A 14901-nucleotide genomic window follows, 5' to 3' on the forward strand; every position below is an offset into this window, starting at 1 on the left:
GTAGATTTCAGGCCCATAAGACAAGTATTTATTGTCTTGTCCTTTACAAAAAAGCTCGCATGCCAACTCTAGAGTGATGATAATCCTTTGACAAATAGCACTGAGCAAGCCTTGACGTTCAAGTCTGTTCTGCCTTTTACTGTACCCAGCTTGCTGAGACAATTAAATTAGGCTTGAGCTGTCCAGACTGATTGCTGTGCTGTCAGTGGTTTTATTCAAATACAAGGTTGTTTAGTCCCTTACTCTTAGTGTTTGTGATGCCAACTCTGATGATACAAAACTGGGTTGGAGGGAGTCCATGCAAGGATGTTCTTGGGTTCTTAGGAGGATTTGCAGTTGACTGGACCCTGGTTGTCAGGATCCTTCATTTACGGCCCTTTGATTGGCTCACAGCCAAAAACACATCCCCAAATGGACAGCTTGCTCTTGGGCGCTAATGAGAAAGGGCACTGTAGGGACTGCTGGAGCCTTGCTTATTGTTAGCACATGGAGACAGGTCCACACCCGTAGGGCTGAAGGCCCTGAGGACCAGGAAGGCTGAGTGCTCAGTGAAAGCAACAGCCCGGCATGCAGAAGTTGTGTTTCCTGGACGTGAGTCATGACAGGTGCCTCAAGTTCATGCAGTGCAGAAAAGCCTACAGAAGACCATGATTTAAAAAAACAATAGTATGGGAATAGTGGTAGAGAACGAAGTCTTTTATTTTTTTAATTATTTATTTACTTTTTATTTTTGGCTATGCTGGGTCTTCATGGCTGTGTATGGGCTTTCTCTAGTTGTGGTGCGCAAGGACTATTCTTATCAGAGCACAGGCTTTAGACACATGGGCTTCAGTAGTTGTGGCTCTTGGTCTCTAGGGCGAGGGCTCAGTAGTTGCGGCTCACCAGTTTAGTTGCTCCACAATATGTGGAATCTTCCTGGAATCAGGGATTGAACCTGTGTCCCCTGCATTGGCAGGTGGATTCCCATACACTATACGCCCCGGGAAAGTCCAAGAAGAAATTTTTTTTTTTTTTTTTTTTAAGAAGAAATATTTTAACCTCTACTCCCTGGTGCTTCTCAGAAACAACCAGATCACCAGACACATTCTGAAGATATTCACATCGTCTTTTAAGTAAAAGTGTTTGTTCCAGTTTTCCTTGAATTTGGCAAACGAGATGGAGGTGATACCAATGAAATTGCTGCCCCCTCACCTTTACCCAGGGGCACCCATGGGGCTGCCCCACTGTATCGTCACCCCCACCATGCGGTCCAGGAGGTTCACAGTCGGCCTGTCGCTGCTCCTTAGGTGGGTTCTTGCATTTCTGTGCATTTGTCACTTGCCTGCAGACCTGTCACCCTGGCTTCCCGTCTTAACTGGCTGGATTTTATCACCACCTCGTTTTTTTGGAAGCTCTTGGTTCCCAACAGTCTTGATCTGTGTGAGCATGAGCCTGCTCTTCTGTGGGGAGAACCTGCCTGGTGGTGCCAGTGTCTACTCCGAAGGTCCTGTCCTGCCCCACCACACTCTGGTGCCCAGCGCCATAGGGGCTCCAGCTCCCGGTTGGGGAGGGGAAGCTGTGGGTACCAGGGACTCAGAACGTGGAACCTGGTTTTTAATCCCTGGGTTTGAAGAGATGTGTTTATTTTTTTATAATATTTTTATTTACTTATTTATTTGGCTGGGTTTCAAGAGGTATATGACAACCCATTCCAGTACTCTTGCCTGGAAAATCCCATGGACGGAGGAGCCCAGTAGGCTGCCGTCCATGGGGTCGCTGAGGGTCGGACACGACTGAGCGACTTCACTTTCACTGTTCACTTTCATGCATTGGAGAAGGAAATGGCAACCCACTCCAGTGTTCCTACCTGGAGAATCCCAGGGACGGCGGAGCCTGGTGGGCTGCCGTCTATGGGGTCGCACAGAGTCGGACACGACTGAAGTGACTTAGCAGTAGCAGCAGCAAGAGGTATATTTATTATTAAACAAATATTGGCCTTAAAATTTGGATATAGGTGCTGGCAGTTCACTGAAGTTAAGAAATCTAACTTTAAGGTTTTACTAGTCAGTGGTCTGTCTGTGCGTGAAGAGGCAGGTGTGAACCACAGAGACTGGCTCACCCTGACTCATCCACGTGTGTGTTGTGTTTCCTCGGGGTGGTTTTGTCGTAGACCAGGAAATTCTGCCACTTGGTGCAGGAGCATGGAAGTCTCAGGCATTAGTGGTGCTGGGGAGTCTTGACTTAGATGCTAAAGTTTCACAGGGCCTTCTCGTCAGTCACATTAAGTAGCTGGCACCTCTTAAAACTCAACACTCAAAAAACTATCATGGCATCCGGTCCCATCACTTCATGGCAAATAAATGGGCAAAAAATGAAAACAGTGACAGACTTTATTTTCTTGGGCTCCCAAATCACCGTGAATGGTGACTGCAACCATGAAATTAAAAGATGCTTGCTTGGAAGAAAAGCCGTGACAAACCTAGATGGCATATTCAAAAGCAAAGACATCACTTTGCCAACAAAAGTCTGTCTAGTCAAAGCTATGGTTTTTCTAGTAGTCATGTATGGATATGAGAATTGGACCATAAAGAAGGCTGAGCACTGAAGAATTGACGCTTTCCAATTTCGGTGCTGAAGAGGACTTTTGAGAGCCCCCTGGACAGCAGGGAGATCAAACCAGTCAATCCTAAAGAAAATCAACCCTGAATATTCATTGGGAAGACTGATGCTGAAACTGAAGCTTCAATACTTTGGCCACCTGATGTGAACAGCCAACTCATTGGAAATGACCCTGATGCTGGGAAAGATCAAGGGCAGGAGAAGAACGGGGTGACTGAAGATGAGATGGTCGGGTGGCATCACCAATACAATGAACATGAGTTTTAGCAAACTCTGGGAGATGGTGAAGGACAGGGAAGCCTGGTGTGCTGCAGTCCATGAGGTCAGAGTTGGACATGATTTAATGACTGAACAACAACACAGTTGATGATGTAGTTAACTTCTGTGGAGCAGATACGAAAGTATTAGTTGTTGGTATTTTTCTGTGGGTGGGCTGTAAAAGGGTTATTCAGTAGGAACTGAGTAGCTGAGAATAAAAAGTAATTTGTCAAAGTTGTATTTTCTAGAACATTTCTCAGGACCAAAAAAATTACTTAGCAAGTAATAATAAACTTGACATAGTCAAGTTACTTCTGCTGTAGAGTAAATTCTTAGTAATGGAGACTTGACGAGAATATGCTGTCATTAACATCATTGAGGGTTCTGAGCTCCCTGCAGGCCCTGCCCTGGTAGTGAGGACGTGTGTCCTTGTTTCTAATCCAGATGAGGTAAACGCCAAGTGCTGCAGTGACCTGGCCATGCCGACAGCTGGAAGCTGTTAGAACTGGGCTTACCCTGGTTCCAGAGCCCATCGGCTCTGGATGGCAGTGAGGCTCGACGGTGACACACCAACGTCACAACGTTCTTTGTGCCCTTTGGTCTGGCTTGGGTCCTGACTGCACCTCTCTGTGCTTCTGTTTGTGCCTGTGACAGTTGTCGTTGTGCCTGGGGGAGCCTGGTCCCTGAGGAACCCAGTCTGGAGGGAGTTCATGTGCTTGTGTCCTGGTTGTGATCAGAAGTGACCCTCCTCTGAAGCAGTTGCCGCCACTCTTCTTACCACATGTTCTCCTTTTCCTGTTTCTTGATTTCCTTCCTCATTTTGCTGAAATGCTGTCCAGATCGTTGGTTCGTTCAGGATATGCAAGCTGTGCTTTTCCCAAACTCCTGCATTGATGGACTCTTAGGACGAAACTCCTTTATCCTTAGAGCTGGAAGCATGTTTTGTTTGGGGAAGTTCTCAGCGCCCAGGACATGGACGTTTGACCTTGCTGCTCTGCTCTGCGGGGCTGTAGTTTGCACACTTGTGTTTTCTGTCAGCACTAATTTTGTTTTTGGTTGACTATTTCTTTCTCAGTTGGCTGTATTCTCTGCCTTTCAAATTCCCACTAGATGGAGCTTCTCGTTTTCTACTTTGCATATGCTGGTTCCCTTCCGATGTTCCTTGAATCATGCCTCCTCTGTTCTCTGGCCTCTAGCTGTTACAGGCAGTTATGCCCTCTGCTTTGTTGACAGCTTCCCTGCTCAGATGGTGATTTCCGGAGCCTGCATTCTCTTTCTGTGCTCCTTGTGGTCATAGATTGCTGTAATTTCAGTCTCTGAGGATAGTAGAACTGTTTGGGGCAGTTTTAGGTTTACACAAAAATTGAGTACACTGTTCAGAGAGTTGCCTTGTACTTCCTGCCTCTGCCCCCAGTCCCAGTTTTTTGGCATTGAGTGGTACATTGTTTAGAGTGATGGTCTAACATTGATACAGATTAACTCAAGTCCACAGTTTACATCAGGGCTCACTCTTGGTGTTGCACATTCTTCTGATTCTGACAAATGTAATGATGATGTGTATGTAGCATTGTGGAATCAGAATAGTTTCACTGCAGTAAAAACCCTCTGTGCTCTGCCTGTTCATCCTCCCTGCCCCCAGCCCCTGGCAAACACTGGTCTTTCTACTGTCTTCATAGGTTTGTCTTCTCCAGAGTGTTAGACTGGTAGAATCCTGCAGTGTGTGTGTAGCTCTTTCTGATCAGCTTCCTTCACTGAGTTAAATGCATTTAGGCTGCTCTGTGTCTTTTCATGGTTTGGTAGCTCATTTCAGTCAGTACTAAGTAACACTCCACTGTCTGGATGTACCACAGTTTTTTATCCATCACCTGCTGAAGGACATCCTGCTTGCTTCTGAGTTTTGGCAACTATGATATATATATATATACCAACTTATTTTTAAGTAGTAGCTTATAATCACACACAGATTGTTACATTAGTAATGAATTTAGAAATGATGTCTGTCTTCTTTTCTTTGAACTGCATGCTGTTTCAAAGTGTATTGTTTTCATAGTAAACACTGAGGTTTTCCTAGATACTTTCCTTTTGGGTCTCTAATCTGTTCGTGTTGGGGACATACTGTATACGAGTTCAGTCCATTTAATTTTTTTTTTAATTTCGGGTGTGTGGGTCTTCGTTGCTGCACACAGGCAGCTCTAGTTGTGGTACACAGGCTTATTGCAGTGGCTTCTCTCGTAGCAGAGCACAAGCTCTAAGCTGCAGCTCAGCCGTTGTGGTGCACGGTCTTCATTGCTCCACAGCATGTGAAATCCTCCCGGACCAGGGATTGAGCCGTGTCCCCTACATGAGCAGGCAGATTCTTTACTGCTGAGCTACCAGGGAAGCCCTCTGTCCATTTAGATTTTTGGAAGCTTGTTTTAAGGCCCATCATGTAAAAGTGTAAGTTCTGTGGATGTGGGTGTCACACAAGTAATTGGGTAATGTTGGTTGATAGTGTTCTTCAGATTGTTGGCATTTTCCCTAACTTTGTGTGTGTTTCTGTTCTGTCAGTTTCTGAGAGAGGGGTGTTAAGATTTTTGTGACTGTGAAATTGTCTGCTTCTCCCCTTATTTGTCAAAACTTTTTTATGTATTTTGAGACCCTGTTTTTAAAGTGTGTCTCTTGCATTTTTATCCATTTGACAGTGTCTTCGTTTCACTGGAGCTTTTCATCTGTAGAGTTTCCTTCTCATTTTTCTTTCAGCTTTCTAGCTAGGCCCCCTTATGTTTTTACTTAGAGGTTGCTCAAGGGATTGTGGTAAACATACTTAAATTTTTATAGCCTACTTAGGGTGACAGTTGGAGAAGGCAATGGCACCCCACTCCAGTACTCTTGCCTGGAAAATCCCATGGATGGAGGAGCCTGGAAGGCTGCAGTCCATGGGGTTGCTGAGGGTCGGACACGACTGAGCGCCTTCACTTTCACTTTTCATTTTCATGCATTGGAGAAGGAAATGGCAACCCACTCCAGTGTTCTTGCCTGGAGAATCCCAGGGACGGGGGAGCCTGGTGGGCTGCCGTCTATGGGGTCGCACAGAGTCGGACACGACTGAAGTGACTTAGCAGTAGCAGTAGGGTGACAATATTGTAGCAGTCAGAAACTGCCCCTTATCTTAACGTGGGACCACTCCTCACTCCTTTCTGCTGTAGATGAATGTGTTGTATTTGTGTGTGTTGTGACCCTCACAGAGTGCTGTAATTTTTTGCCTCAAATAGAATCAAGTCTGTCTGCTCTGTGCTGGGAGTTTTAATCTGTATTTTCTGATATTTTCTCTGTGTTCTCCTTGTAGACTAGTGTGCCATGGCAGACCAGAGACAGCGCTCACTCTCTACCTCTGGGGAGTCCCTGTACCATGTACTGGGGCTGGATAAGAACGCAACCTCGGATGACATTAAGAAGTCCTACCGGTAAGAAGCCTCCACCCCCAGCAGCTCCTGCATGGCTGTCTTATATCTCCCTGTTTCCCTGGCCTACTTGCAGGGTCACAGTAGCAGTTCTATTGTATCTCATGATTGTTACCTTAATGTTTTCTGGGCAACAGAAAACAGTCCCTTGTATAAATAAATTAAAAAAAAAAAACACAGCCCCTTACATAAATAAATTTTAAAAACTAAACTAAACAGCTCCTTGTGGGTCATTTGAACTCCCTGCCCTGGAGTAGAGGCCTGGGGGGCAGGTCTGAGTGTGCTGAGCTGTGACTGTGGGTTAGTCTCCACACCCTGGGGCGGCCTTCCCTCTGAGCTTGCCCCACCCCCACCCCATGCAGTGTCTCTAAGACACTGTCATTGATGCAACCACCTGACACAGTCCTTTATGGTCTCCCTTATCTCCTTATCAGACACATTTAAAAAGCCTTTGCTGCCCAGTCCCTGCCCTTGCCTCCATTTGACAAATGTTCAATGAGCGTCCGGGACACTAGAGGGCAGCAGTAGGGCTGGCAGCTCCTGGGGGGATTGGAGCAGGCTGCTTGCAGGTAAGCTCTCACAGGGCACCTGCTCCTCTGTGGATGGCTCTGGACGATTGCAGAAATTTCTGTTGACCCTGGCGTTCTTGAGTTCTGTGGAAAGTTAGCAGGGGAGCTGGTGACGGGTAAATGTATCTCTGCTAGCCCTCCATCCAGTGGGTGAATACAAAATGCACAACCAGCAGATGGTTTTGGTTTGCAGGAAGCTGGCCTTGAAATACCACCCTGACAAGAACCCTGATAACCCGGAGGCTGCAGACAAGTTTAAGGAGATCAACAACGCCCACGCCATCTTGACGGACGCCACGAAAAGAAACATCTACGACAAGTACGGCTCACTGGGGCTCTACGTGGCCGAGCAGTTCGGGGAGGAGAACGTGAACACCTACTTTGTGCTCTCCAGCTGGTGGGCCAAGGTGAGGCTGCGACTCCCACACTCGCATCCTGGCGGGTGGGTCTGGGCATGTGGCAGGCTCCTCATCCCTGTGGATACAGCAAAGGTCCAGTCCCAGCAGCTTTCGCTGGCCTGGTGGCCTGCCTGCAGCTGACCTGGATGCACAGAGTGGGGCCTGTGCTGAAGGGTGGCATCCACAGCATTTTCTTTTATGCGTCACTGTGATAGAAACAGGAAACACACTTTTGTCATCACAGTGTGGAGAGATTTGTTTTTGTGATTGAGAAGATGTGTTTGAAATGTCTACCTTGAGAAACTTGAAAAGATAGTATTGTTTTATATGGTAACATTACTTGATTTCCTGATTTTATTCAAAGCATATGCCATGTAAGGCCCGAGAGTGTGGCTCACTGCCGGGCACTGTGCTGTTGGAAGCCAGTCCGGCGGCTGCCAGTCCCCCTTCCCCCCCGCCCCCCTTCAAAATTTACTCTTCTTATGTAGCTGGTCTTTCTTTCTGCCTTTCCTGTCTTAATGTTCTTTATTCTTCTTGATCTGGGAAAGAATCCACTGTTGGTTGTGGACCCCTCTGTAACTGGGGTCGGCGGGGGTGAGGGCCAGGCCCCGGCTTCCTCACACAGCCCTGTCCCCCTCCCCCCAGGCCCTGTTCATCTTCTGTGGGCTCCTCACCTGCTGCTACTGTTGCTGCTGCCTCTGCTGCTGCTTCAACTGCTGCTGTGGCAAGTGCAAGCCCAAGGCGCCGGAGGGGGAGGAGACGGAGTTCTATGTGTCCCCCGAGGACCTGGAGGCGCAGCTGCAGTCCGATGAGAGGGGTGAGTGCGCCCACCGCCCGGGTGGTGCGCGAGGGGCAGGCCCAGAGCGGGCCCTGAACGTGTCGCCCTGTCTCATCAAACAGGAGGGCACTGACACTGTGCGGGAGTGTTTGTGGTGGCAGCGGGACGGTTGAGGTGTGAACGTGGACGCTGGAGGTAAAGCAGGCTCGGAGGGCTGTCCCCGCCACGGACTGTGGCAGCCGAGTAGGCGGGGAGGGCCGAGGGCCGAGGCCGCTGAGGAAGGCCGTGTGGGGCAGAGGTCCAGGCAGCGTCACCCTTTCGAGTGCTTGTCCTACGACCTCTGACCCCAGTCGAGCCACCAGGCGGCTGAGTGTGTCACACAGTGTCGGGGGCCATGAAGCTCACTGGCCTGACCTCACTCCATGCGTGTCACTTGCTTGCAGAGGCCGCAGACACGCCGATCGTCATCCAGCCGGCGTCTGCCACGGAGACCACCCAGCTCACGGCTGACTCCCACCCCAGCTACCACACCGATGGGTTCAACTAAATCCAAGATCAGTCAGCACCCGGCCACTCAACCTTAGAATCATGAACTGTAGTCACAGAGATGGCGTGGGAGCCGCCCTGGCCCCAGGAGGGCCGCGCCGACCCGCCTCTGTGCCCGCCCATCCACCCCCGACACATGAAGTGCGTAGCATGCAGTATTTAAAGCAGTTTAGCTACGGTCTTCTTCATCTTCTGTTGTTTCCTTTTTTAATAGCATGTATGGGTTATGTCCATGTCTGTGTGTGTTGTGGGCGTGTTGCAGCCAGACTGCATTCACCGGACGTGGGGCTGCCTCAGGACTCTCAGGCAGGTTGGCGTGGCGGGTGGATGGCCCTTGTGGGCCCTCACCGCCAGGTGGGCTCAGGCGGGATGGGCACTCTGTTTCCTGTTTTCATGGGGGCCTGAGGCAGGTGCTGCCTGATGGAAGCTGTGGGGTCTGCTCCCTGCCCTGTCTGCCTACCTTGCAGCCACAGACAGGGCCTCTGGACTCACTTGACAGGAAGGAGCTGGGCCTGGCTCCCAGTCCCGGGGTGTTGCCCTGTGGTACTCACGCTCACCTCATCTGCTTCACCTCATGGCAGGTATTCCCGTATCTGACCTGAGGCCCCTGTGCTTCGAGTGTGCTCCCTCCCCTGCTGGGACGTCCCTGCAGCCTCCATGCTCCCCTTCCCTGCACTGCCCTCCACATTCCTTCAGGCCCACCTGGCCTCTTTGTAATCCTTTCTTGGACCTCCAAGAACCACAGATGGTATCAGCGGCCCAATTAATGGTGGTCAGAGGGGCTGAATCCAGGCTGCCGGTGGCGAGTGGGCTGCATAGCCCTCTTGCTTCCCGCCCCCAACGCACCTCCAATCCACTTTCCTCCACCTGCTCCCTTTGGCCATTGTGGATGGTTTGGGCAGTTAGAGATGTCGAGCTCATGGAGGAAGGACCAGCTGGACCAAAGGCACACTCTGGGGAGAGGGTCAGTCCCCAGGAGGCCTCGGTCCCCTTGGCTCATTCACCTGCAGCCAGACCACAGAAGCTTTCTCACCTGTTTCAGCACCACCACCTGTGGACTGTCGGAAGCCAGTCTGTCTTGTCTGCGTCTAGCCCTGGGGTAGTCCACCACTGTGAGGACTTGGAGACGTGCTTGTGCTGGGCCTGTGCCACACCTGCACCTCGAGACCTGTGTGGCCCAAGCAGGCCTGCCTGGTTTCTGCAGAATGAACCTAGTGACCACTGGACTCCTCCTCAGTGTCCAGTGGGGGAGGTTGTGGGCAGGGGCTGCACGTGAGGAGGTCAGACGCACCAGGACACCCTCCCAGAGCCACTGTCCCCCACACCACCTGCCCACCCACGGCCCCAGCTTACTCGCTGTGCTGTGCTCTGCAATCACCAGGTCCAGAGGCACTTAATGGTATTGTTTTATTTGGGGTTTTTGCCTGTGAAAATGATCATGAAGACATTCAGTGAGAGGTGAGATAAATGCACTGGTATTAAATTAGAAATAACATGCTAAAATCAGACTTCTTAAAAGAACAAGGAATCAGTTATTTGACCTGTCCAGGACCAGGGAGGAGGCTGGTCTTTGGTGCCAGCCCCAGGCAGACATCAAGAATTCAGCCTGAGAGCAGGCCCTAGTCAGCCATCCTGTTTCTGGAAATAGCTTAGGAAACGAGTTGTTTTTCCCGAGAATGGCCAAAAAACAAGTTCAAAGCTTGGACTCTAGCAAGGCAGGCAGCCGCCCCTTCTGCAGTGGGTGGGTGTGTTGCTTTGCGGGTGGAAGACTCCAAGACCCACCCCCCCACAAGTCAGGGTGAGTCCCTTGCCAGGTGTGTCTCAGTTCCGGAATCTTACTTCTCATCTGCTAGAATCGTGACGATCCCCTGGAGAGCAGGGTGCTGTGGAAAAGGGGCAGGTCTGCAGGTTTGTTGAACCCAGTCTCCCACAGAATTGCAAAAATCTAGTAAATCATGATGACAATGACAACAATTCTCCTGGTGATGGTAACGATTGCATGAGGCCCAGGTCCCCAAGGAGCCAGCACCTGCTAGGTCTAGACCACACCCCTTCACCTGACCCTGACTCAGACCCTGTGTATCCTGCGTGTCCAGTTTGTTGATCTGGAAGCAGAAAAAGTCTGGGAACCTTCAGGCACTCACCCTGACTGGAGACCTAGGCCCCTGGCTGTGTTTCCCTGGTGAGCAGGGTATTGTGTCTGGAGCATCCCCTGTTCGTGTGTTCAGAGGAGACGACCCTCTCCCTGCTGTGGCGGGAAAGGAGAAGTGCTGTGGCTAGTGCTGTGGTGCTGCAGGAGCATGGGAGTGGCTGAGGGGTGGTCAGAGGCTGGTAGCCTGTAGATTTCTGTTTCTGCTTGGTGACATGGTCTCTTGTCTTCCTTGGGCGTTATTCTGTTTTCAAACTGCTTCAGACGTTACCGCTCGTGTGTGAGCCTTCCTGCTTCTCTGATCAGTTGAGCAGCCAGCACCACGAGGAACCCATTAGGGAACATGGACATGGCGCTTCTGCTCTGGGTGGGGCGGAGGACCTGTTCCAGGGCAGATGGGCAGCCTCCCTGGCACCTGGTGTGAGACCTCCAGTGAGTGGGTGGGTGCCCAGAGCCTGGGGGCCCTGTCCGCCCTTCCCTGGCTCTCAGCAAGCCCCGCCAGGGACACAGCTTGCTTGTGGGGTGTGGTGAGAGGGTGTGAAAAGTGATTGATCTCATTCCTTTCCCAGTATTCTGAGCTGTGAACTCATGTGACACAGGATTCCTGTTATGCTTTTTTGGTTGTGATTCCTTCTGTGGAATTGGCAAAAGCTACATTTTTACTGTCCTTTCAAGCACGGTTGGCGTCGTCTCTGCTGTAGGTGTGGGCAGTGTGTGTACATATGTGTATATGTATATATCACCCAGCAGCGTGACTGCTGCCGTCCAGGGCAAAGCGACAGTACAATAAATGTTGGCTCCAAAACTGCCTCTGGTTTCTTGATCAGTGGGCAGGAGCAGGGGTCTGGGCAAGCTGGCCTGCTGCGCACAGAAGGAAACCCCGACCCTGTTGTGTCCTGGGATAGGTGTGGGTGGCAGGCCAGGTGTCAGCCTCTGGGGGTGGGGGGCAGGGCTGCCTCCCTATCCCTGGGGACTCACCTGACCCCTGAGGTGAGTGTCTCAACCCCTCCCTCCTTTGAAACATTAAAACCCATTTTCTAGGCATCAGATACAACCAGTGACAAAGCCGCATTCCAAGGGGTCTCTCTCCTGACCCCAGACCCACCCAGAGGGTCCCTGTGAGGTAGGAGATGGGCTCCAGCTTGGACATTATTCTCCTGCCTCACCTCAGGGAAGAGGCTGGGCGTGGGTCCTGTGCTCAGCAACTTCTGGTCGGTTTTATCTCCTTGGAAATGGGATGGTGTTTCGGGTGGGCAGGGGAAGCAGTTTACACTGAAACCTGTATACGTTGTGGTTAGAAGCTAAATGCGGGTTCATGGACCATGGTCGTCCATGTGCTGGTTTGTCCTGCTGCTGGGGTCCGACCTCTGTCCTGAGCCCGTGCACACACCTGGGGCTAGGCTGAGGGGTCACGGAAGTTTCCCATGGTGATGGTCTCTATGTCTGAATGTTGACCTATAATAAAGATTACTTGTAAAAAATAAATGTTTTCACTGCAGACCAGGTGTATGTCTTATTTAATGATCCCTGCATAATCCTATTTTGGGGGGAGTCTTACACTCTGGGGGCAGCTAACCTCCTTGGCCCTCCTGAGGTTGATGGTAGGGAGAGAGGGGCAGGTGACATCCTGTGCCCCATCGGGCACCCCTGGACACAGTACAGGCAGCTGCCTTTGTACCTGTCTCCTCACCCCCAAGACAAGCATCCAGTCTTGGGCTCTTGCAGGAGGCTCCATCTCTGCCCCGTGGTGTCCGTGTCTGGGCGTTCATGTCCACCATGTGTGCCTTCTCACATCAGGATGGCTCAGACCCTGGGGACCCTGGCATTAGGTGACAGAGGCCACCCTAAGCCACATGGCCCCTGGGTCTGACTCCCTGGCTCCACAAGACGGTAGGGAGCAGCTGCCTCCAGAAACACCAGTCTTCGGCTGCAGGTGTCACCTTCCACGTCGCAGCGGGTATTGGCCCCTCTTGGCTGTGCTCCTCAGGTGGGGGTGCTGATCTTTCTTCTGTGTCTTTGGTCTTAGTGAAGAGCAAGGCAGAAATTATTTGAAAAAAAAATAAAGCATAAAAATAATATAACAAACACCTGGAAGCACTATTTGGACATAACAAACATGAAGTAATTTAATTTAGATTTTCCACAAAAAGATAGGGACTTCCCTGGTGGGCCAGTGGATTTTTTTTTTTTTTTTTTCCAAAAAGAGGATTTCCTTGGTGGCACAGTGGATAAGAATCCACCTGCCAATGTAGAGGACATGGGTTCAATCCCTGGCCCAGGGAGATTTCACATGCCATGGTGCTACTAAGCCTGTGTGCCACAACTCCTGAAGCCCGCACACCCTGGAGCCTGCACACCAAAACTACTGAGCCTGAGTGCTGCAAGTACTGAAACCTGTGTGCCTAGAGCCTGTGCTCCACACTAGAAGCCACTGCAATCAGAAGCCCGTGTACCTCAATAAAGAGCAGCCCCCACCCACCACAACTAGAGAGCCTGTGCAAAGCAAGGGAGATCCAGAACAGCCAAGAATTAAAGGGAAAACATAATAAAGACCCCTTTGTACCTCTCTCCCGGGGATCCAGAGGTGGCCACTAGGCACTTCAGCCCACTTCTGTTTATGGTTTTAAACCCTGCCTACCAGTGTCAGGGTAGCTGACGTTCCAACACTTTGACCACCTGATATAAAGAGCTGACTCTGGAAAAGACGCTGATGCTGGGGAAAACTGAGGGCAAGAGGAGAAGGGAGTGACAGAGGATGAGATGGTTGGATGGCATCACTGACTCAATAGACATGAGTTTGAGCAAACTCAGGGAGACAGTGATGGACAGAGAAGTGATGTTGCAGTTCATGTGGTTGCAGAGTCAGACACGACTTAGCTACTTACTGAACAACAACCAGTGTCAGCATCTGGAATGTACCACTGATTTCTAAGATTTACATAAACTGTACAGCACTAAATCACTGTGAGTGTTCATTCAATGTAGGTTTTTTTTTTTTTAATCCATGTGGCTACATCTGGTTATTTTAATTTCTGTACAGCATATATCATATGAATCAACCACAAGTGGTTGGTGGTCTTGTCACTTGAGGACACAGGTGGTTTTATTTCCTGGCTGATGAAGCAGAGCTGCGCTACCCTGGCCAGGGACTACCACTGGGCAGGCTCTGGAAACCTCCCCGTGATTGGTGGCCCCAAATGCCCTGCACATTCAGAGAGGAAGGCCCCTTCCTACTTCCCTGCCAGCCTGAGCATCCTCAGACGTTTTTCCTCATTTTCAGTATTTTCTACCTGAGATACTGACAGAAATAGGACGTGACAACACGAAACCAATGTTTAATGATGGGGATGCAGAGTGGTGGGCAACGGGACCTCCGCCCCTCCTGGCCTTTGTTTAGGAGGACTGAGGGTCCCGCATGGATGAAGTCCCCCCAGTGCCCTTTGCTCTTCTGTGCCCAGTCTTAGGACCCTGGGCTCTTAGCAGAAGTCGTGGTCGCAGCGTGTGGGTACGGTCTTAGGTACACCTCCCGCTTCCCTTCCCTGTCCTACCTCCCACACCCCCGGGAAGTACCGAGAGGCAGCCCCACCCAGCACGTGTTCGGCGTGTGGGGCCTGGCCACGAGGAGGGGCGGGTCTGCCATGGGGATGTGGGCGGTGGCGGCGGCTCACGTCTCCCCACTCGCTCCCGGCAGACCTGGCGCAGGTAATCTGCGTCCAAGTAGGTTGAGCGCGGGGCCGTATCGCGCGGGCTCCCCTACGCCGGCTCCGAGGCAGCCCGCCCCCTCCCCCGCCTACGTTGCCTTCTACGTCACCGCGTGATGAGCTTTATTCCAGGAACCCAAGCGGCAGCTGCAGACTAAGGCCCCGCGACGGGCCAGCGGTCCCGGGAGTTCTCCTGGTTCAAGGAAACCCGGCAACAACTTGGCAAGACGCGGCCCGGAGGGGAGCGCGGGCCACGTGGGCTCGGGGGGCCGGACGCGCCCGCAGTCACGTGCCCTCTTGGAGTAGCGTCTCCGGTGTCGGTCGGGCTCGGGGCCCCGAGGACCCCGCGCGGCCCGTCCCGGCGGGAAGATCCCATCGCTATGCGGTAACCCCTGTCCCTGGCGCGACCGGTCACCCATCCTCTCCAAGTCCTGAGAACTGGGCTTCCTCGGTCTCAGGGAGGC

General features: G+C 51.3%; 1 protein-coding gene and 1 long non-coding RNA gene across 11 annotated transcripts in view; one reads left to right on the plus strand and one right to left on the minus strand.

The window, feature by feature from the left end:
• DNAJC5 (DnaJ heat shock protein family (Hsp40) member C5) overlaps positions 1-12234 on the plus strand; it is a 28988-nt gene extending 16754 nt beyond the window's left edge. For 5 of the 10 annotated variants that reach the window (XR_015139294.1, XR_015139293.1, XR_015139296.1 and 2 more), the window contains 5 exons: positions 6182-6299; positions 7059-7272; positions 7909-8080; positions 8164-8236; positions 8485-12234. Coding sequence is in view for 5 of the 10 variants with exons in the window: in XM_086333018.1 (XP_086189144.1) it covers positions 6193-6299; positions 7059-7272; positions 7909-8080; positions 8485-8588 (597 nt within the window). In the remaining 5 variants the exon portion in view is untranslated. The remainder of the gene's footprint in view (positions 1-6181; positions 6300-7058; positions 7273-7908; positions 8081-8163; positions 8237-8484) is intronic. The other 5 variants (XM_086333018.1, XM_086333017.1, XM_086333021.1 and 2 more) reach the window with 1 other exon arrangement.
• A 2-nt stretch (positions 12235-12236) lies between these two features.
• On the minus strand, positions 12237-14656 carry LOC147360617 (uncharacterized). The gene is made up of 2 exons (XR_015139299.1): positions 14307-14656; positions 12237-12757 (listed from the first exon to the last, which is right to left on the minus strand). It is a non-coding gene; the product is annotated as an uncharacterized LOC147360617 (long non-coding RNA).
• Between the last annotated feature and the right edge of the window lie 245 nt (positions 14657-14901).

This window comes from Bos grunniens, chromosome 13 (assembly GCF_055505025.1).
Source record: "Bos grunniens cultivar Pamir isolate PY7600 chromosome 13, Bosgru_T2T1.0, whole genome shotgun sequence".
Classification (NCBI taxonomy): domain Eukaryota; kingdom Metazoa; phylum Chordata; class Mammalia; order Artiodactyla; family Bovidae; genus Bos; species Bos grunniens.